At 37.7% G+C, this 23666-nt stretch overlaps 1 protein-coding gene across 1 annotated transcript; it reads right to left on the bottom strand.

Annotated features, from left to right (window-relative positions):
• Positions 1 to 14303: 14303 nt before the first annotated feature.
• LOC104638568 (taste receptor type 2 member 40) lies at positions 14304 to 15239 on the bottom strand. The gene has a single exon (XM_010306390.1). The coding sequence runs from the start codon at positions 15237 to 15239 to the stop codon at positions 14304 to 14306; it is 936 nt and encodes a 311-aa protein (XP_010304692.1).
• Between the last annotated feature and the right edge of the window lie 8427 nt (positions 15240 to 23666).

Here is a 23666-nt window from a genome sequence, read left to right as displayed (position 1 = left end):
ATATGATGTCTGTTATTTCTGCTTGTATGTACAGCAGAGGTGGAAGGCATGCTTTAGATATTCAAGAGGATCTCTATTCTATTAGAGAGAACCCTTTGAATCTTTAGTAGTTCCTTCTTCTTCAATAAGCTATATTTCCCCTTTTCCCTTAAAGTTCCTTTCCTTTTTTCCCCTGCAATTGTCTGGATTGTATTTTTTGTCTATTCCTAATTTCAGGTTTTACCTCTGTTTTCTGGGTCACATCATACTCCAGTTCTACTGCAACATTAATCCTATCAAAAGCCTGTACCACTATGGATTTTAGGACTTGAGTTTTTGAGTTTAACTCAAATTTTTTTCTGTTATGAGGATCTGGGTTTTTTTCTTCTTCTTCTCATGAGGAAGACACACTTGTAATACCAACAGCCCTTTGTGTTATCTCTCAGATCGCTCTTCTGGGGAAACATTTTTAAAAGCAAGCCTGTTACCATTCTATATAGAAGAAAAGTACTTTTTGAAGATAAAATGGTCAAGATAGTCTACTGAAACAAGCATGGTGTTCTCTTAAGACAGTGTGAAGCGTAATCATTGCTGGTGATGCAAAGTTAGGATGCATCAACAGCACCAAGGAGGAAGGAGATAACTTGTGGATGAGGGAGGGTAAGGATGAAACACATTACTATAGAAAAGGATGAAAAATGCCTAGATCTTGTCATTCTGTAATCAATGAACAGGAACCATATCATTATTAAAAAAAAAAGGCAAATGCAATTATAGGCTGTATCAGTTGAGAATTTGCAGTACAGATGGAGGATTATTAACATCACTCTACAGAGTATATTTTACAGTAAAAAATGTTGCTCCCATATAACAGAAATGATGTACTAGAGTTGGAACGATACAAAGAAGGCCTTCAGGGATGATGAGAGGAATACAAAGTCCATTTTACAGTCAAACTGTGATGGAGAGACTAACAAAAAATGTCAGTTTAATGAAACAAACTTCTGCTTCTAAGTATTTTCAGACAAGTTAACACTAACTGGAACAAGGACTGTATAATACGAAGAAAAATATAAAGTTGTTGTGAAGACATGTAAGATTGGATGTCACAAGGAGGCTTCTAACAATCAGAAAAATGAGGTCCTGGAATAAGCCTCCGATAAAAATGATAACAGAAGGAAACTTTTCTAGTAATGGCTAAAGTCATAAACACTGAAAGGAATTACTGGGCATGTTTCCTTCAGTTAACACAAGCGTAGACTTGATGACCGAGGTGGTCCCTTTAAATCCCTTGCCCCATAATTCAGGAATTACCACAACAGATCTTGTGTATAAATCACACTTTTGCTGTAAAAACATAGAGAATACATATTGCAAGATGTGGTAGAGTTATAAACTCTTCTGTTTCCTGGAACTATGGAGAGAAATAAATCTGAATATGAACAAAAGACGACTGCTGTAGAGTAGACAAAAAGACCTTACTCCATAGCAAGCACGTAACATTTTCACCTGGTACTTGAAAACAGACTCTCCCCTGTGGACATGCAAAATCTCAGATTTCACTACACTGTGATCAACAAAATGCAAGGGAGGCAGGTCAGTGAATGGGGAATGAGCAGTAATAATGGAATATTTATTGGTCAAGTGAGGTACAGATGGAGCTTGGGCAGACAACCACTGATGAGCCTGTGCTAATCCTGAAGAGTCAAGTAAGGGACAGGATGGTTTCATGAGTAGAATTGTAAATTTTCTAATAGGTGTTCAAGTCAGGGGAGAAAAAGATCACAATCAATGTTTATTAGATCACCTTTTACTAGTTAAGCTATTATGTAGAATCAAGCTGTTATTATTAATAGCAGATAAATATTCACAGAGTATGATCAATTATTGCCTCACACTCAGACACTCACTGACAGTTACCTGTTTAGAGCAAAGCTGGGAGTCCAATCCCAGAAACAAAGGGTTGTCATGCCAGGGGCTTCTAACTGAGCTCAGAAAGGTCCTTCAGGGCCCATTTTTCAGTGGGTGTGTATTTATCTGTTACCTTTGTACACAGAAGTCATTGCATCCTAGGATGTGGTCTAAGTTGTACAACCCACTGTTGGTATCATTGTGTGCTGGTGGCCCTGACAGACTCGAGATTCTTGATGTTCTGGGTTTTTCTGTTCTTGTGGATCCCCAGGACAAAGAGTCTCCAGACCTTATGTATTCTTGGGAGACTTTTACATGATGCCTCTCAGCACCTACTTATCCTTTCCTTGATGTGATTTCTGCTTACTTTTTTCCCATTCATACACATAGGCACTGCTAATTCATGCAAATTCACCCAATGCAGGCTTTTATGACAGAAATGCAGTACGTGAGCTGATCCATAAGCCAGTACGTGTCCCACAAGACACTCTCCTACCACATCATTTTAGCTTGCAGCAGTAATCTTTATCTCCAGTCCCTTTGCAGGTAAAGTGCTCTTGAATCTATGTGAAATTTCTCTCTTACGGTCTCTGCACATTAAAACTTAGAATTTTAAAATATGTCCCTCGCTGCAACATAACTAAGAGGCAAACGGCCCTTGCCTGATTGTTTTAATTCCCTCTACCACATGCTGACACAGTGTTTCCCCTTGAATAACAGGAACTGTATCCCTATAGAGCTCTGTTTTCCGCACTTTTAACTCCAGGGGCACACAGTTTCCCAATTAAAATTAGCAGAATGCAGCAAATCTTTGTCTGTAATTTGTCAATCTCCACCCAGCACAGCCAGGCAGCATTCCAGTGACTGTCATCCTGCAAGCTGCTTTTGCTTCCCCTTGGCTGTTTATCCCTGTCAGCCTTTCTAGCATGCTAAAGGTAGGCAGGTGAAGGAGCTACTGCCCCAACACTGTGGCAACTGTTGCTCTGCAGGGTTCAGAAGAGCTGCTGTACTCTCTGCTTACCAGACAGTGCTATCAGTAAGGGCTTCTAGTAAGCTTTCAAACTACTAGGCTTACAGGGAAAAACAAATTCTTAAATATTTGTCCTACAGTGCTATTAAATGGATTTAATCAGAATATGAGCCCTTTTGTACAGAAGGCTTGCACACGTTTCTAAAAGGCTCCTCTGCATCTATGGAAGTGGGTGAGGAAGATAAACAGACACACACAAACACATGTCTTGTTGTCCAAAGTTAATACAGGCTGCTTCAAAACTTGCTTTGGGGCTATATAAGTACATGTGTCTTTGAACTGCTGTTATCTTGAAACAAAACATAGATAGAGCTAAGAGATGGAGCTAATATACTTAATGCTAAGGTAAAGATGGGGGTGTCTGAAGGAAAACAAGCAGTTAGGAAGGAAACCACTTTCTTCCTTACTCAGGCTGTGCTGGAGGGATTTTGAGTTTCAGAGAAATGCGATGTATCCTGTGGTTAAGTTAAACCTGAGCTTTGAGAAGGATTAATCTCTGTATCTCAAACTGACAATGGTTTAAACAAACATCTGAAATGAAGTAATCTGGAGTGGCATTTACCTTTGTGAATCTTTATGAATGTATTTTTCAAAAACTTCCAAAAGGTAGTCATACATTTCATTACTCTCTTGTGGGCCCAAATGCAGTGGCAGTCAGAAATTTTCCAACAAAAGTATGACTCAAAATTTGTTTTTAGGGAGGGCTCAAGTGCAAGCCAATATGATTTATATTGTAAGAAAAGTTAAGATGTCATTCAGTTTCAGAATAAACTATATTTTGATCTTATGATCCATTGAACGGCTTCTGTCCCCAAGAGTTAAGAGAACTAAATTGAAAGTAAAGTTTTAGTGACCTCTTCTTTGAATTGTGATCTAAGGCAGAAGTTTTCAGTGCACTTTCTCTGAGATATTTTAATTTATACATGGAAACTTTGGTGGTTTCTTTTTGTGGCTATTTTTTTTTTTCCTGTACCATTTTTCCTTAAAATTAATAAATCTTTTAATATGATTATCTGTTACTTTTTCCCCCCTCCAGTTTTTATTAATTCCAAGTAGTCATGATATCACTATTTATTCAAGCCAAGTATGGTAAAATTGACTCAAGGTAACTGCCCAGGATTTCATGATGAGTATGCAATCAGCTAAAGATAGAACAACTGATCCAATGGCTTCTGAAAGGTTTCATTAATGATGGTGCATTATGCTGTGGCTTTTGCTTCAGAGAATTGTGAGGTAACATCTAATTTTTAATTAAATGCCAGGATCTCTGTTCTGAAGATTAAAATTATTCAAGTTTCACCAGGAAGGAGGTGATGTGTGCATGTCTGTATTTGTCCCTTTTTTAAAGATAAGGTTTCTAAACTTTTTCTCTAAATATTTAAATCTTTCATCCCTGAATTTTAAGGCACAGGTAAAAACCAGTGGATCTGGTAGCTGGCCTGTGGACCCTCACATTCTCCAGTACATAGCTCCTAAACATTTTACTCACCACTGAGTCCAGCTTGAAGTTTGCTGGCAGATCACACACATAGAAGAAATGAAGAGCATACTCACATGAAAGAAGTTAGAATTTAATAAGAAGACAGGACAGCCTGTAGTGATCAGCTGCAGGGACTGACCAGACAAGTTTACTGCTTATGTGCAATGGCATCTTTTATACTCCCCTTCCCCCATTTCTCCATTTTCCTCCATAACATGACCCTTCCCATTCCCTGTAAACATTCCATAAACCATCCTCTACGTTCCCAAAATTCCATTGTTTTATCACAAAATTCTCCTCTTTCCCCAAGCTCCCCATTTTAACTTCTGTACTCCTTTATGCAGCAGTCTGCCTTCGTTTGCATTGCATTCCAAAGAGAATTGAATCATCATTGAGTATTTTACAACAGGGGGAGTTAGTCATCTTCAGTGGTTTTAGGAGTAGCTGATTCAGAGGGAATAGGTACTTGTCACTGTTCTTCTGATTGCTTTCTGTGTATTTGTATAGCCGTTAGGCAGATATCCTTAAGATTTTTACTTATTAATCTAAAGTATCCTATGAACTTAGTTGTGTCTCAGGAATCTTGATCCTTATAAAGATTAAAAAATAGTTCTGAGATTTACTAATGTGGTGGGTTGACACTAGCTGGAGGCCAGGTGCCCACCAAAGTCACTCACCTCCTCAGTTGGATGGGGGAAGAAAATATAATGAGAGGCTCATGCGTTGAGATACAGACAGGGAGAGATTGTTCACCAGTTACTGTCATGGGCAAAACAGACTCAACTTAGAAAAAAGTTCATCTAATTTATTATCAATCAAATCAGAGTAATGAGAAATAAACTCAAATCTTAAAACACCCCCCCCCCCCCCCCCCCCCCCCCCACCCCCCTTCTTCCTGGGCTCAACTTCACTCCCGATTGCTCTACCTCCTTCCCTCCAGCAGCACAGTGGGACTGGAAATGGGGATTGTGGTCAGTTCATCACACGTTGTCTCTGCCGCTCCTTCCTCCTTGGGGGGGAGGACTCCTCACTCTCTTCTCCTGCTCCAGTGAGCTATGTGGATCATGTGGCAGGATTTTTGAACAGGAAGCCATGAACCTCCTGTGAGTTCTTCATAGTTCTGAACCCAAGGCCTTAATTTCACCAGAAAGTTCATGCATATCTGCCTGTTGAACCCCTCCCTTACATACACAGAAAAGCAGTATAGACATGCATATGGGGCTGCTGATGCTGGCAGTGCTGGAGATTGGCTCAAACCTGTGTTCTTGCATATTCATATTGACTTGCAATAGCCTTCTGTAGGGTTGAGGAAGAAGAACACTACGCCCTGTAGTTGTGGAGGCTATACTGTCTTCACACCTCATATATGGGGAAAGTGAGACACAGAAATGAAATGGGGGAAAAAAGGAACCATGGTTCCAAGTTGTTGTTAAACCATGTTCCAAGCTGTGACCTGGGTTAATTGACAATGATAGATAAGAATCTTAAAAACTGTGAAACAGAAATAAAGCAAATGAACACAAATGGAAAAATTAAGAACAACTGTTTTTCAAAGCTGACTTCCATAAACGCATAATATCATGTCTTTGGAGTTCTGTGGTAATGATTTACAAAGTAATGTTTTATGACATTTGTTACAAGTCGCAGTCCGTACTAGAACCTCTTTAGGGTCACAGCTAAAATCACACTAAAGGAGCATCTAGCCTGAAGTGAGTAGCATTGTTAAAACAGTCAGTGTCTAGGTTTCTATACAAGTAAACATTCAAGATGCGTTAGGGATGACAGGAAATTACTTCGCAGAATTAATTTTGGAGTGTATTTCAGAAACTGGAGGAAGCCTTTTCCCCGATAAACTCCACAGACTAGGGTTGCAGCAGGAATTATTCTGGGATGAAATGTTTTACTAGAGAATGATGGTACATCTGTTCTTCAGGATTTCTTTTCCTAGGTATCAAAGAAAGATTCAGAAAGAGTGAGATTGAAAATAACTCAGTTCTAGCTTAAGAAAGGGATTTCAGATGGTGATCCTAGGGATGCAGATCAGTCAATAATCAACTTTCTACTGCTGCTCACAATGTTTGCGTATTTTCTTCCTTCAGTGCTAGTGATTGACTATTGCTAATATTTTAATTCTGTTTTCCTTTTGTGATTATATTAGGTATGTGTGAGTGAATCCTACTCATACAGGAGAAATAAAAAAAAACCCCACACCAATTATGTATATTTGATGAAAGGATCCCTTTATGAATTTTCTGAACACCAACCTAAAAGCCACTGAGTAAACAGCTGAGGTTGGTCTTCTCTCAGCTATTATTCTGACCACATTACTATGAGTGAGCATGTGTGTGTCTGTGCGCGTGCACGCGACAGAAAGAGAGAGGGGGAACTGTGTAAGGCGGTAAGCATATGTACTGTGTGAACAGCTATCTAGTAATGAAAAATGTATTCTAATAAAATAGAAGCTTAATTAATAAAAAAACATGAAACTAAATATTTTTTGTGGTCTGGGTTTCTCCAAGGCATAATCTTCTGTCAAGGAAAGTGGTATTTGCAATAACCTTAGTGTCACATGTATTGATTTACAGGAGAAAATCTATTCAATTTTTAAATGCTCCTATTACGTATGTCTGGTTGAATCCTTAAATTTTCAAGTTTGGAGAATAGAAGAATGCCTATATCTTTTCAAGGAAATAAATTGCACACTGAAAATTTGGGTATCAAGTATGGCAAGTCACTTTTGACTAATCTTCTGAGGTTTTTGTATTTTTATATTATATACAACATATATTAGGCATATTTTCAAGATGCTGTCTTAAAATTATTCATTATCTTTCACAACTACCATCTGTGTACAGGCATTAATCAAACTAAAGCCAGGATGATAGAACTGCTCTTAAGGTATGTACCCAGATAAAGATAAAGTTGTGGATCTCTGGAAAAGCCTCAAAGATGCAATAGGATTTTCCATTTCTCTTAGCTCAAGAAAGAATGCTTTGATTGAAAAAGCCCAATCAGTAATCACAAGGATGCAAACTACAGTGAATGGCCATTTGCATATCCTAGTTGGATCATCTAACTCTTTCTATGTTTAACCCATGTATCATCTTTCTGTCCAATTCCATCTTGTGCCCAGAATGAACAGACAATTAAAAAAATAGAAATTCATTGCAAGCTGTGCCAGTTAAACTACATCTGCTTCCTGAACAGTCTACAAAAGTAAAATTGAGTATCATACACCTAGAATACAGCCAGTCTAGCTAATATCAATAATCAAGGCTCTGGAGTTTATATGAAATTGATTTGGTAAAGCGAAGTGATAGGATCCCCATAGGGAAATGATAACCCATGTACAAAGAACACTTAGGACTGTTCTATAGAAAAATACAGGCCAAGGGTATATAGCCTAAAAATGAGCATGACATCTGACTCCCAGGAAGACATTTCAGCTCCTATGTGTAGGGTTGCATCTGGGTTTGGCCCCCCCCCACCTTCTACTGGATTTTTGTTCAATAAATGTTTCATGTAAACCTGATAATCCATGGATAGAAAAGGAACTGGAAACAAGGACTCTCCTCTCTTAGCTCAGGACACTTAATATCTTAAGTGGCAGTCACTTTCTCTGTTGTCTCCAATTAGTATTACACCAGGAAGCATCTCCACCAAGTGAGTGGAGAGAACCTCCTGCTTGCTCAACTCCCTTCCTGCCTAGTAAACGTCTTGCTGGCATGTTTGTTTGCACGTTTTCAGGTTGCACAAGACACTAAATCCAGGTTCTCTTCCTTGAAGAAGTATTCTAGACAGTAGACAAGCAAAAGGAGGAGAACCACATTCCTCTCCTACTAAATCTTAATGAAAATAAGGCAGCTGTGATTAGATCTTTGAAGCTGCTCAGCTCTATTGATTTATGCTGCATGCTGGCAGAGCAAACAAAATGCATGGTAAATGTATGTGCTGCTTTTACCTAGGGTGGCGGGTTTTCTTATTCCACCAGAATTCCAGTCAGAAATAGTATAGAGTACTTCTTGGTGCTTGCAGAACTAAAACTCTAGGCACAAATAAACTTCAAAGACAAGCAATGAGAGATCTAGACAATTTTAGGAGTTTCTTCCAGTGTTTTTTTGACTTCTATTTTTAATCTGGCTTTCTTACATGTTATATAAAGGAAATAGTAGGGATTAAATCCTCTTCTGGCTTGCAGAAATAGCATGGTTGTTGCTCCTAACAAAGTGACAATGACTTATCTTTACATTTGACGCTACCATTGTTTAGGGTGAGTTATTGTTGGCAAGTCACAAAAATGTACAGAATTGCAACAATAACCAGAGAAAAGTTACTCCTCAAGAATAGCAAGCCTGCTTGCATAATGATGCCTATACATCAGACTGGTAATATTGTTTCTCAAGTTAATATTTCTGTAGACGACTTCTAAATATGTAGCTATCTGTAGTATCTGTGCCCTGGTATCTCTGAGTTCTTACTGTGGTCAGAGAGCAGACGCGTACCACAGTTCATAAGTGTTTTGATTAACCCGTTAGTAAAGATGAACTACATCAGATAACAGCAGTTATAACAGTCATCTTATTTTCAAAATTCTCAAAGTCACTGTTGTCAGGAAACCTTGAAAAAAATAGTCTGTGAAAAATCCACAGATACCATATGTCTGCAAATTTGGATATGATATGCAGAACACTTTAATCAGTAACATGATGTTATTCGATGAAAAAAAAATTACAGGACTAAGCACAGTTTACTCTTATTTAATCATAAAAAAATTTTCTTACAAATGCAAAAGCTAAAATTATTCAAACTTAGGAAATTATCTATAAAATATCTGAAGCTGTAAATGTAGTGTGAAACTATAATACCATTTACAGTAAGAACTTACACTCAAACCAAATAATTAGACAGTTATATGATAACTGTACAAAGAAGCTTTAAAAGAATTTGAAAGATTAACTTACACTCAGTTAATCATTAAAGTATTGGGTACATAAAAGAGTATGTATGGAGATTTAATTCATCCACTTAACCCTTGAGACTCATTTGTGATGAGCACAGGAGTATACAAATTTCTGCCTCATTTATGGTGTAACTATAAGACTAAGCTACTCTGCTAAGAATGTTAGACACAAAACTGTGACTTCCTCAAAAATACAGTCTTAAATGTTTTCAAGTGTGCAGAGAAAATCCATATGTATGTCAAATGTTTCTACAATTCAATGTCCTCCTCTTACTTTCTTGCTTCCTGAGAAAAGTTATATTGTTCTTCTAGCAATTGGAACATGTATGAATATGCTGCCCCCTCTGCTTCTCTTATAGAAGATGACCTAGTTTTGCCATAAAAGACACAACTCACTGAGAAATAATGTAGGCTGTTTACATAATGTGTCCTTATGATCCTGCCTCTGGTTGGAAGGAATGTGCCAAACAGTGAAGACTTTGATGATCCTGCCTGTCCAGGAGTTGAAAAATGTGGTGACCTCCAACATAAATGGTGAAGAAACATATACTTAGATGCAGAGAAAATACCCAATACAGATGATTAAGGAAAGCTCCACCAATTAATTAATTAGTTCCTTTTGTATTACTGGTCTCTTGTACTTATAACCAATCATACAATAGTTTACTTTTTCTCTCAGTTTTTCTCTGACCCTTTTGCTCCCTCTGTCTTGCAGTTAGTGTCATGTTTGTCTCCCCCCTCGCACCCCCCCCGCCATGTGTTAAAATGAATATTTTTACTGGGAAGGATGAGGTTTTCTATTCAGGTGTCTTTTTCTGCCCTTTAAAATAAGTAATCTAGGAATTTATATGAATGTAAGATATACATGTAGATACACCTTTACTATGATTGTGTTTCAACAAACTGTGTTTTGATGTTTTGAATTTGAAGAAATTTCCTTCATTCTTGGAGGAACTCATCTTAACTGCTCCTGGGCTTTTATAAACACATAAGTACTATCACAATAAACTGGAATTTCTGTCCATGCTGTATTTTCGATTCATTCAAACACATATCTTTGTAACAACTCGAAGATAACAGAAATCCCATTTTTCATCTCTGAGCTTAGTGTAGTATTTCAGGTGTCAAAAAAGAAAGAAAAGAATTCCATTTCATAAGATAGAGGAAAATAATTCAAAAGCTAAGTGTAGGTATCATCATTTTAACTCCCCTTCATGAACAGTGGTATTGTTCTAAGAGCTTTCACTGCTTAAGTAAAAAGTAAGAAGGTGGATGCAAAGACAGCTCAGTGAATTGGCCTAAGCAGCAAAATTGGGCTTGTGTAAGAATATTACAACCTGCCATATCAGATACACTGTTTTAGGCATGAGTAACAGTTGCATTTCCATATCTCCACAAATTAAGCCACATGAAGATGAAAGAAAATGAAGTGTAATGAAGATACTATGCCCTTTTAAAAGATATATATTTAAGTAGCTATCTAGTTTAATGTCAAAGTCCTGTCTTCCATTTGTATATGCACATGCAGAGATACAAATAACCATCATACAAGATGCCCAGTTGCCAATATATACATGTGCATGTAAATGTTGGTGTGTACATGTAGTGCTCATTTCAGGAAGGTGTGTGAGGAATGACCTGTATCTGTGTCCTGTTGATAAGTTTTCCTATTTCTTAAAATTATGTTCTGATGGGCATTGAAAATAGAGTCCATAGCATGTTTTCCAGAATTTCAGTTATGAAAATTCCAGCTGTGCTTATGGGTATGCAAATCAAAGAAGGATCCTGTAGTGATCTGTCAACTACATAGCACATCTTTGCATTTCTTGCCTTGAGCTAATGACTAAAATCAAATTATTGTTTCATTACTTGGAAAAGAGGCCAGACTGTGATTTAGAAAGCAAATGAGGCCTGTTGTCCTTTTTCTCTGAATTACTCATTGATGATTTTTTTATCATTATGAAGGATTTTATAATTTACCAGTCATCTATAGGCTACTTTAATACAATATATTGATATTATCACAAAACTGAACTTCTGATTGTGACATTTTGTTCAGGGCCTTTTCTGTGTATGGCTTCATCACTATCAAATAGTCCACAGTCCCATGCAGTTCAACACAAGTAATTTCCTGTCTGTCCAGTAAAAAGGAATCTAAAGGCCATATACGTTGTTAAAATATAGTCATAATGTTGCAATGTTATAATACTCCTTCAGCGAATAAAAATCACATAACAGAGTAGTTTACAAGGAATTTGCTCATCAGGCAAAAAGAAAGGCTTCTGATTAAACTAGTCAATTACAGAAATCCAGAAAAGTCTCTCTAGTGGAAAAGATCTTTGCTTCAAATACCGGCATCTTTATTTTAGGCTACATTTGAGCAGTTTTCTAGAAAGTCTTGTGGGTTTTGTTTGTTTGTTTGTTTGTTTCTTTCTTTCTTCCCCCCCTGGATCCTCAATGAAAAGAGCTACAAGAGAATATGATTTGTATCATCTCATTCTGCTAGTGCTAGAACAGCATGAGCTTTGAACTTTGCTTGTTTCCTGATTTGATTTACCAAACCAGATTTTAAATAGAGCTGCTAGAGCCTCTGAGTAGCACTGGTGTGTGTGGAAATAGTTGGGATGTTTTAGAAGGATCTGATAAGATGAATTTCAAACTTTCTTCAGGTTGCAAACTTGTAAGTTTAAGATGTGGGAATCAAACCAACTTCCGTCTTACAAACAAAACAGAGAAAAGAGAAAAATGCCTACTATCAGATAAGATGCATGGCATCAAAGAATCATAACTCTAGCAACTATTATTTTCCTACTAGTACATGGCTTGCTTTTTTCCTCAAAACAAATGCCAATCAATCTTATTTAATAATTTATAAAATAGAACAACAAGGATTTAGTAGACTGTTTATAAAACACATTTTGAAGATATTTTTATTATGACAAGTTAGTTAGCTGATCAGTTACAGAAAGAAAGGTCTACCAGAAGATTGACCCTATAAGGTGCCTTCCAGTATTTCTGTCTACTTTCCCTCTTAGGTTTCAAAATACATGCTGATGCACAGGTAACTTTTTCATTTAACTGTATGCAAAGAAAGCTTTGGAGGGAAGACCCACTTAAAGAGTCTGAAAAATAACACAGGAACCTCTTTCAAATCTCATGTCCACTGAGGAACATGGTTAAATTTTTTATTCATGAGGGGGAAAATGGAAAAGGAATAATGTAATATAAACCAAACTACATGACAGAGGCTTTTCAGGGTATCCCTGCTGAGCAGCCACATGTCTTATAGCTCAGCCTGGAGCAGGACAAAATACGTATTTTATGGGTTCACCATACTCCATGTGTCTTTCTTGTTCCTGTCATCAGAGAGACAGGAGGTTTTTTCCCTAAGGCCAGTGAGGGGACACCATGGAGGGGCAGAGGACAGACCAAATCTCCCAACATGTGTTTCATGGTGCTAAGTTGGGAGCCATCATTTTTCATAGGTGGAAAAAATGCCACATCATGGTGTCATTGCCATGTCCTGAATTTTCACCAGCTCTGTTAAATGCCATACAAAATTCTTCTGCAAGCCACTGCTGTCACCTGTGGAATGGTTTATGTCATAAAGGGGAAGAAAGACTCCAACAGAAATAATTCATTAACTTGCTATCTTTAAATCTTTTAAAAAACCCAATTCTTGCACAAACTCAGTTTAATACATTGCTTCAAACAGATTGACTGTGACAACATCAAAACCAGATATTTTAAATCAGAATGGGCTTAGTCAACACAAGGCTCAAGCCATATATATTTCAGTGATGATCACTTTAAAAGAATGTAAACTCCCACTGCAACTGAAAAGGATCATAAAGTTCCAGTTCTAATGTAACAATAATTTGCTGAGTTTTGGACTCTGCCAAAAAAATGTGATTTGCCCAGGAATTTGTAATTTATTTCTAAAGCTGAAGGAATTCCTGCGTAGAAAAAAATTACAGGACACAGCTTCTGAAAATTGAGACATTTCATGGAGATGTGCAGTTTCTAGAAACTTTTAAAGAGAATTTCAAGCCATATATTTAAACATTGGTGAACTATTTTCTTAGTAATATTAATTAATTAATTTTAATAATTCAGAAATTTATTGATACTTGACAATATTTAAATGACACAAATCCATGCTTCTGATTTGAGGAATCTATGCTCTATAGCACACCCTGAAATATTAACCTTTCAATTAATTCTTCAGAAAAGTCTGACATTAAGGAAATTCTTTTTCCTATTAGCTCTTATCACAGGATTTTGGAGAGTCTTCCAATGTATCTTTTTGTTGGCAACACAGTCATCGATTACTAGTTCAGCAATGGCAGGAAGTTCAAAAGACTGTGTCATTCTTCACTGAATCATTCTGGAAACTTAAAGATGTTTTTAGAATCAGCAAATATTTTTCTACTTATAGAATCAAAGAGCAGTTGAAAAAAATCAGTAAGAAATTACCAAATTCTTGGGAATTCCTTAGCATCCTCATTATGTGCTTGTACTAACCAGAAACAGCCTTCAAGCTTCATATTGACATATAAAATTTGAGCATGCCTGTGCTTTAGCAAGTCTGTTCAGTTAGTATCATGAGAGTCTGATTTGTAACTTAAACCATTTCAAATGATTACATTATTGTCTGAGTCTTGGCCTTGTTTTTCTGCTGTCTTAGAGAAATAGTGGTGATTTCCAAAGAAAGTACAGGAAGCACAGTACTTACGTTCTGCAGGCAATCTTTTAAAATAGAGGAGAACCTGCAGAGTTCTTCATTACAAGGATCACATCCAAGTAAAGCAAATTCCCAGCTTCTTCATGATTCCAGATCAGAGCTATAATCTAATTCACGCTTGTATTATTTTATACCTCTAGTGACTTCAGTTTAATTAATTTAGATCTAAACCAGAAAGCCCAGGCTAGCCCCGCATCTTTTACATAGATCTAGTTCTGACATGACAGTTTGCATGGTGCAAAATCCTAGCTGGCAGCTCTCGAAATTTGGGGTTGCTCCAGATTAAGACCATAGAGTGTCCTGCAGGACAGGCAGCCATTACAGCTATACATATGGCTTCCCCAATGCTTAAAGGTAAAAAGAAGTTGGATAAAATGAGAACCAAAGAAATAAAATATGTAACATAGAGGATAAGGAAGGAAAAGACTGACTTGATGGCACTGATATGAGCCTCTAAGCTGGGATCCCTGTAGCCAGTTGCATTATTTTGCATCTGTCTGGTGTGTACCCACAGAGACCTAATCAGCAAGATGCTTGAAACAGCAAAAACTATTAAAGGCAAAGTTATACCAGCATTACAGAGAAGAATAAAAAAAAATAAACTAGCTTTTATTGTGACTCTTCTTTCTGAAGAGTTTGTCATGGTTAAAGGAGCAGTGAAGTTGTTGTGTACATTGTAGATATCCCATGCGAAGGGAAGAGAGGTTGCAAAGGAGAAAAAAGATGATGTTATCAGCATCCAAGGCATGAGACTGGAAATTCTTTGCTTCAGCCAGATGAAAAAAGACTGCGTAAAACTAGCAACCTTGGTACAATAGAAGACACTAAGCCAGGCAGCGAACCAGAGGCTGGAGTAGTTCAGAAACATAAAAACTGTCTTGAAAATTACAAACAAATTTTCTTCATAATAGGAGGTTTTGCAAAACAGACTTAGGAACAAATCCAGCATCATCCAGGACTGCAAAAAGAATCTGGATAAACTCAGAAAGATCATAATCATATCATACGAAGACAATATTTTGCTCCTGATGCAGCTAGTTGACCTGACAGCCAAGATAGTTCCATTTCCTAGAAGTCCTGCCATGGATTCAATTATAGCAATTGCTAGAAAAAGGAGAGAAAATAATGTGGACATAGCAACTCAAGAACTCACAATTTTTACTCTGCTTTTCATGGGCTCCTGAAAACCTTAGATTTGCAGGGCAATGCCAATCCCAACTAGCTGTTATCAGCACCTGCTCACCTATTTATCTCAGAGGAAGAAGTATAATAATGTCATTTAATATTTCCATTACTTTACATTTTTTTGATGATTAATAGCTCAGCTGCTTTCTTTAAGCATGCAAATTGGATAGAGATTCAATTACGGTCTTTTCATTTCAGAGAAAGGATTTGCATTTAAAGGGCTCAGATGCATTTTAAAAAATGTGTTGTATAATCCAGTTTTCACAGAACCCTCTGAATTTATGTATGTAAAGATGGAGAATAGTTTCAAATGTGTGTATTCTCTCTCATGCTAGGATTGGGCCCCATACCCCTATCTGGGAGGAGAGAAAGATAATTTCAATATCAGAAAGTACAGGAAATAGAAGACATTTTCAGAAAACACACAGTGAACCAAATTTTGTACACAGATGCCTGAAGTCTCTTAAACCTGTTTGAGGTTTCCGATCTGATTTCCACATCTGGCCATCATGCAGTTAACATTCTTCCTCTTCTCTCACTCCTGCAACTGTTTGGCAAGCATTCTCACTGTGAGTCCTAGGTTTGCAGAAAAGACACTCACAGCCCACTCACTATATGCTTGATTTTTCCTAATAAAAAACCCCAAACAAATTCAAAACCAAACAAAAACCCCAAACAAACAAAAATCCCCCCCCCCCAAAAAAAAACAACCCCAAAACCAACCCACCCAAACCCAAAAAACCCAACCCCAAAACAAAGGATTCAGACCTTGGTTCAACTCCACTTATGGACTTGTAATGGAATAGCTAGGGAGGCCATCCCATCCATCAGGGAACTGGGTGCTTTAGTACACTTGTTTTACAGTCTTTTTTTTTTTTTTTCTTTTAGCTTCCCCTGAATCTATGGTGTTTTGTTGTGATCTCACACTGGGCAAGGGAAGAGTGTGAGTAGGAAGGAGTGGGAGAGACGAAGTGCTATGAACTGATTGCAATCCACCTGCACTGCTCAGGGGGGGAAGAGGTAGAAGAGTCATGAGTGAAGAGGAGGGGGTGGAGGGGAAAGGTTTTTGGTCTTGTTCTGTATTTCTCACTACCGTACTCTGTTATTGATTGGCAATAAATCAAATTAATTTCCCCAAGTCAAGTCTGTTTTGCCTGTGATGGTAATTGCTGAGTGATCTCCCTCTCTCAGGTTTTTCATCATATTTTCTCCTCCTGTCCTGCTGAGGAGGGGGAGTATAGAGTGGCTTGGTGAGCACCTGGCAATCAGCCAGGGTCAACCCACCACAGGTACAAAGGATTTTCACAGTCACTCCCCATCTGACTGTGAAGTATTGTAAAGATTCTACAGTTTCTAGGTCTTGTTTTTATGAAATTAGCCACATCGATGTGCACGTCTGGCTCCCATTTCTTTGCTGCAACAGCTTGCCTATGAACAATGCAGTGAATGACTTTCAGGTGTGGTGCTATCTATGTAACCTTACCACACAATCCTTTTCTTACTCAAAGCAGCTTCTCCACTGGTCGTTACACTTGCACAGCTTTTCCATAAAACATCTTTATTAAAGAAGTAATTTATTGTTGAGAATATAGCTTCTCTGGTAGATCTTTCCTTAGTGGCTCACAGAAAATAGTTCTTCATGTATTTCACTATCGAAACAGAATCTAGCAAATACCATAAGCTGAGAAAGTTAGGAACATCTGAACTTTCATCCAGCTGCACAGCAAGCCTCTCACACTGTAATTTGTACTGATATTTGTTTCTTTGAATCTTCAACAATGTTTTCCATGCATCCTCCAACAATGTTTGCTGACGAATGCATTTTAGTTTGCTGCTATATTCCTCTCTGTGTATTACTTCAGCCATTTTTACCATGGCAGGAAGAAAAATGTTTCCCCAGTGGTATGTGGCTTTTTGTCTTTTGATATGAAGTAAGAAACCTCAAAGGAGGCTTCTAAATATTTATCATTAAGTTCAGTGAAATTTTGTAAATGACTGGATTGAATGTCACATAGCTTGAAACGTTGCTGAAAAAAATTGTAGAGGTTTGTCTTCATGCTTAGCTTTTAAATGCCTTGCTAATTCTGATGGCTTCATAGTGTCATTAGCTAACTTTTCAAGGCTGAACCTGAACTCCCCATCTTCATAGAGACAATTAGCAAAGTACATATCCCCATATGTACTTTATACAGAGCCTACTATCAGTACATCTGTTTCAAAAGCTACTCAACATACTGCAAGTCCAGAGGGAGAGTTATGGATGAAATTTAGATTACAATGGCCATATGTGTCAAGGAACAGCAGGAGGAGCTGTTCCATAAGGGAAGGTGAGCCAGGAAGTTGGCATCACCACAATGCAGACAGGGACAGTAAGGGCACTGTCAGGCATGCAGTCCCACTGTATATGAACAAGGATAGCAGATAAGCTGTGTGATGGTAAACAGGGTCAGCCAGCAGTCCAGTGATTGCCAGACAAGTCGATAGTGATAAGACATGTCGAAGATCTAGCCAGGAATTCAAGTCCGCAGGTCAGGATCAGTATCCAGGTCAGCTAAGCCCGTGTAAAGGCACCGGCATAGCTGCAGCATAGCTCAGGTAGAGACCAAGGGTGAGCACCCAGCTTAGAAGCAGCTCCTGAAAGTAGGGGAGGCCAAGCCCCGGTGAGGCTTCTCACAGCAATTTGATTTAAGGTCAGACAGCTGCACTGTGAACGTTGGCTCTGAATCTAGGCAGCCAAAGCCCCAGAAGCAGTGGAGAGAGAATGCACTCAGGCTCTGACAATATGTACCATGGCACTACTTGGGAACTTTAACAATGAGTCCATCCCACTACTGTCTTTCTACCATCTGGTGGTAAAATGAATAATATCAATACTATTCAACACAAGTAAGTTTCAAGAGTTTGACTGAGGAAACAGTTTGTTTAAACAGAATTAACTACCACGATAGATGGGTAGTTAAGTACATAAAGTAGTTCAGTAAACGTATAGAGAGTAAGTACACAGTGTGCAGTATTCTGGGCTGTTTTAACAAGAGCATAGCCAGTAGATTAAGGGAAGTCATTCTCTCCCTCAGCACTTTTTAGGACAGTATCTGAATTACTGCATCCAATATTCAGGGGTAATTTTATTTTTCCAGTGACTGGAGACTATTAAATCTGCAGATAATACCAGGATTCAAAATCATCTCAACGAACTGGAGATGCAGACTGAAAGAATATGGACAAATGCTTATAGATATGAATAAACATATGCATAAATACTGGATGGGGAAGAAGCTGTCAGTTAACAGAATGGCAGAGAAGGATCTGGTGGGGACAGCAACAGTTGTGAAGACAATTGTAAAAAAGACAAATGGCATGCTGGGGTATACAAGCAGCAATTTTTGTTTGTTGTACAAATTAAGACATTGTACTGTTCAGTCCAGCTCTATTAAAGTTGTGTGGCAGAACTGCAAAAATTAAAAAAAATGCAAGAATTGAAAGCACTAGCCTTGTTTAGTTTAGAGAGAAGAAATCTGCAAAAGAGTCTACACATGCAAAAAGTAACTCTGAAGATACAGGAATAAACTTTTCTCAATGTACATTATAGGGAGGGCAAGGATTGGCAGGCTTCATAATTACGAAGTCAGGTCCTTTTTGCGATTGCAATGTTAAAACTTTGAGAAAAAAATGTCATATATTCTCATTGCAAAATTTTAGAAGAGTTTGTACAAGAAGTTGCAGGAATGTCACTGGGAAAGTTGATCCTGCCTTTGAGAAGTGAATGAAAGCACAGCACCTCATTTAACTGCATGTAATTCTACTAAAAATGCATTTGTTTCCATGTCATCAGTTAGTGAGAAAATCTTTCCCTGCTAATGAGGCTGTTCAGTTTGTCTTTTGACTTTGTGTACTGAAGTCTTTGGTACTTAATAATACCTCATAGTCACACAGGAAATTATTTAGTTAATTTCAAAATATGCCACACTGCTGGGCAGATACAAAAAACTCCATTTTACAGATGCACTGATAAGTTAGCAGATGACTCAAAATCACATATTATGTCACGATCAAAGATAGGAATGGAACTTGAAATCTCAAGAATTCTGAGTTTTGGCCTTAACTACTGAAAGCAATAGCTGGACATACCGAATAGGATGAAAAGGGTAAGAAGAGAAGACATAAAATGAAAACTTGATGGAAATACAGAGCAAGGAAATTGAAGGTTCTGCTCAGGAGAGATGAGGTCACTTTTTTTTTTTAAAAAAACATATGTCAGTCCTCTGCATTTCACAAGCATTATTTGTGATATTGCAAACTATATGAAGAGCTTTAGTATCAAGTATGACCTAAACCACAAGTGGGGACAGCAAATTTGGGGACTGAACAGAAGAGAAGAATTTTTATGACTGATGACACTTCAATATCTGGTTCACAGCTGTAGCTAATGGTAAATAATACGGATGTACTTCTATCAAAAAAAAATATTGAAAAACAGTGTTCTTGCAGACACCTTCTAAAGCATTGCCAATGGCCAATGGCCATGGAATTCCTATAGTTTCTAATTTAATTGTAAACACTATGCTTCTGCATAATTTCTTGTTGTGGTATTAGAGTTAAAATATACATGTTGAGACACAAGTCTCTGAGCTTTGGTCAAGTGACTATTGCATTTTAACAGTCATAACTCAAGTGATTCTGCATCAGAACAACTTAATCTACATGTGAAATATAATTGATTCTGTTTGTTAGCCCCCTAATCTCTGAAATTCAAGGTCCTTTTCACCTCACAGATTGGCACCAATCGCTGAGGTTGTAAGGCTTAGTTCTATTTTACTGTTACCAAGCACAGAATTTAGCCTGAGTTTGCCGTAAGTAGATATTAGTGAACAACTCCACATCTCACAAGGTTGTCTCTCATATCAATTGGATCTGTAGGGCTAATGCAGTAAAACACAGGACATAGCTTTTGTATTGTTAAATTCACTGCTTTTGACTATGTTGAATATGAAAGGGTGGGGTTTTTTTGTTGTTGTTCTGCTGATTTTTTAGGAGTCAGAACTGAGTTTTAGAGCAAATACCTTTTAAAATCAGCCTGTAAGCAATTGTAAAAGACACAGTAGGTAGCCAGTACTTTAAAGAACTATGGAAAACAGTTTTCTAGGATGTGTTTTGGAAGGTGATGCACTGTGAAGAAGCAAGAAGAGAGTTGGTACACACTCAGTTCTAACAGTCCCTCTGGCAGTCTGCTGAGCTCAGATATTTCATTTGCCTATTTCTTCATTTAGTTTCTCTGTCTGTAGCTTGAACCACAATATTTTTTATTTTTATCTACTGCATTTTCAGCTTTCTAAAAGCTTTAAAGGGGCAAGCATCTATTTTGTCCTTAGAGCAGCCACACAGCCTGTTGTTGAGAAGGCAAGCTAAATGTGTCTGCTAATTCAGGGATTATGTTTCAATTCTCTCTTGCCCTCCTTAATTTTAAATAAAAAGTTTCAGAGGCTAGGGCTTGCCCTAGTTGTGGATGCCCTATCACTGGAAGTGTTCAAGGTCAGGTTGGATAGGGCTCTAATCAACCTGATCTAGTGCAAGATGCCCCTGACCATGGCAGAGGGATTGGACTAGATGATCTCTAAAAGGTCCCTTCCAACCCTAACCATTCTGTGACTTTGTGATATTATGTACCTAATGGACTGAAGGTAGATGAAAGAGCAAGTACTTAGTGGGAAAAAAGGTAGTGAAAAGTTCCCACCTGCAAATGTGACTAAGAGTGTCTTAGAGCATTTTTGCCTCAGAAGGGATCTCTCTGTGTCTCCTGTGGGGCAGTGAGAACACTTTGCTAGATCCCTGACTGGCAGCTCCAATTCTAGGTTGTTTGAAATGAATTTATCCTGCTGTCAGTCGTCCCATCCACAATGGTAAACATAATGGCTCTCAGGTTATCTTGCCTCCAGTTTTCTGAACTTCTCTAGTGAAGCAACAAGCTGTCACAGTGCTATAGTGTTCTGATGTTTTCAAAACAAATTTGTGCTTTTGATGGTTACCAAAACTCTTACTAACCTTTGGCAGACAGTCTTTCATATAAATGAGAATTTCTTTCATGTTGCTTTAATCCACAAATCACACTGGTCACCATCAGTGACCATTTGAGGTAGAAAAATTTGAGTTAGACAAGTTTATTTTTACAAATAAGTACGGTCTCTTTGTAAGTGATGACTTCTCCACATGATTTTTCAAGATGGTCAGTGACATTAACATTGCTGCATCATGTTTTTCTAATGCTTTTTTTTTTCATTTAACTACAAAAAGGTGGCATTTTTTGGTGCAGTCTATGACACATACATATTCTTGGAAGGTTGAAGCTGGAATATCAGTCTATGAAGCTAACCTTCAACCAACCATACCATTGCAGGGGAATTTACTATTCAGATAATGTAGAAGATCAAAGTCCCAATTCAATTTCACTTCAGGACAGATATTAAGAAAATAATTTTCTGAAATGTCTATATTCCTAACCATCTTGAATGTGTAAGAAATGCTTGCAACAACATCTGTCAAACACACATCAATGTACTTAATAATTCCACATTTCTTTGAATTTAAATCTAAGAGGTATCTAAAAGATAGTTGCCATTAAACATTTATATGTGCGACAGCTGGAAGGCATGTCCAACACTGTATTCTTTTCAATGTGCTGATCAGTGTTACATTTGGAAAAGCTAATGCACTGTATAGAGAAAGGAAAGAGTCTGTCATAGAGAAAAAAGTCAGAGGTCCTCTCGCTAATTTGTGGACTCAAGAGAGCAGAGCTGTCATCTGTGCGTTATAGATAAGAAGGGAATCAGTTGATAAGGATTACTTGTGACGTCTCCCCCCCATGCACCCTCCCCAATCCCTCTTCCTGCTTCTGTAGTTAGAAAAAGTTTACAGGGAAACTTTTTGTCTTCACTTTCCATAGTTGATAAAGCTGTCTTCAAAGAAACTTATGTGCCAGCAGGAAGAAACAATTGCACGTATACAGCACCATATTCTTGTATACACGAATATTTCACGTATTCAGCTTACAAGATCCCCACAGCACTAGAGGCCGTATATTCAATAAAGATGTTGGACTGCACACTGCCATCATGCAATCCTCTCCAAGGTAGACCTTTTCCAAGGCTTAAGTGCATAGACAGACATTACACTGTGGCACCAACCCTGAAGACGACTTCCATATCCAACTGGTAGTGTGGAAAATGCAAGATACGCTTCCCTGGCTTATTGCCGCCAGATGCAAATGTGCTCTGTCCTTACTCTGTAAGAAACTCTGCTTCAAAAGGTACATAACTACAGTGTCTGAATTACTCCAGCTAATGACCACAGACAAACAGATTTTTCTGAATTGTAGGTCATATAATTTTGGATAAAATATGTCTTATACCTGGATATCTCAGAGCACAACCACAGAGAGAACATCTATGTGAAATAAATCCACATTGTCTCCAAAGAGAGACATGAATTTTGGAATAAATAAAAGTTTTAACACATGATTCTCTCCATAACAGTTCATTTTTCAACAAATTCTGTTGCAGCAGAATGCTACTCAGAAGCATACTCTTCCAATGGAAACCAACCGTAGCTTCTGTTAGATCCAGTATATACTGTTATTATGGTCTGTGATGACTTAGGAGAGGGAACGTCACCTCCGTGTCAGATCTTGCAAGACAACTTTCTCAGCATCACACCACCACTGAAATGTGTACTAATTCAAAGACCCATGCTCTTCACTGAGAAAGTGATGTGCATTTCATTTCCTGAAACATCCTATGCACATTTATAATGAGGTTGTGATCCAACTACTTTTCAAGATGGGTCTTGATTAGTTTACAGGGTCTGGAAAAAAATGTCCATATATACACATTCAAAGTATTTCTAGATAGTGGGTGTGGGGCAATTCATATGGTGTGGCAATATCAATGTATCATTTTGTCAAATTTTGGGGTAAAATTACATTTAATCAAGAGGAGGTAAAGCACCTATTTAAAAGATACTGACTCATGAAACCATGTTAAATCCAGTCATATCCCATTGGCATATTGACCAAAAGACTTTTTTGGTCTTCTCCAGTTTCATTTTAAAACTGAACACTTCAGCCAAGGTTTTATTACTTGCTTTAATTTAAATTACATTGTGTTCAAAATGATCAAAACAATTTTATAACCAAAAAGGCAATAAATTCCTTACCCAGAGAAATTTTAAAGCCTAGACAGTGTTCTTTAGAGAAAATAGAAGTAAAATTAACTTCATTACTTTAAGCTTGGGAGCTGTTAGATGCTGTAATTATGAAGATGGAAGAGTTCAGACACATAGATAAGACAGGCAAGACAGATAAATAAACTGCATATTGCCATGAACA

Source organism: Balearica regulorum, chromosome 1, assembly GCF_011004875.1.
Source record: "Balearica regulorum gibbericeps isolate bBalReg1 chromosome 1, bBalReg1.pri, whole genome shotgun sequence".
NCBI classification, from domain to species: Eukaryota; Metazoa; Chordata; class Aves; order Gruiformes; family Gruidae; genus Balearica; species Balearica regulorum.
The sequence above is the reverse complement of the archived record's forward strand: the minus strand, read 5'-3'. Positions and strand labels throughout refer to the sequence as shown.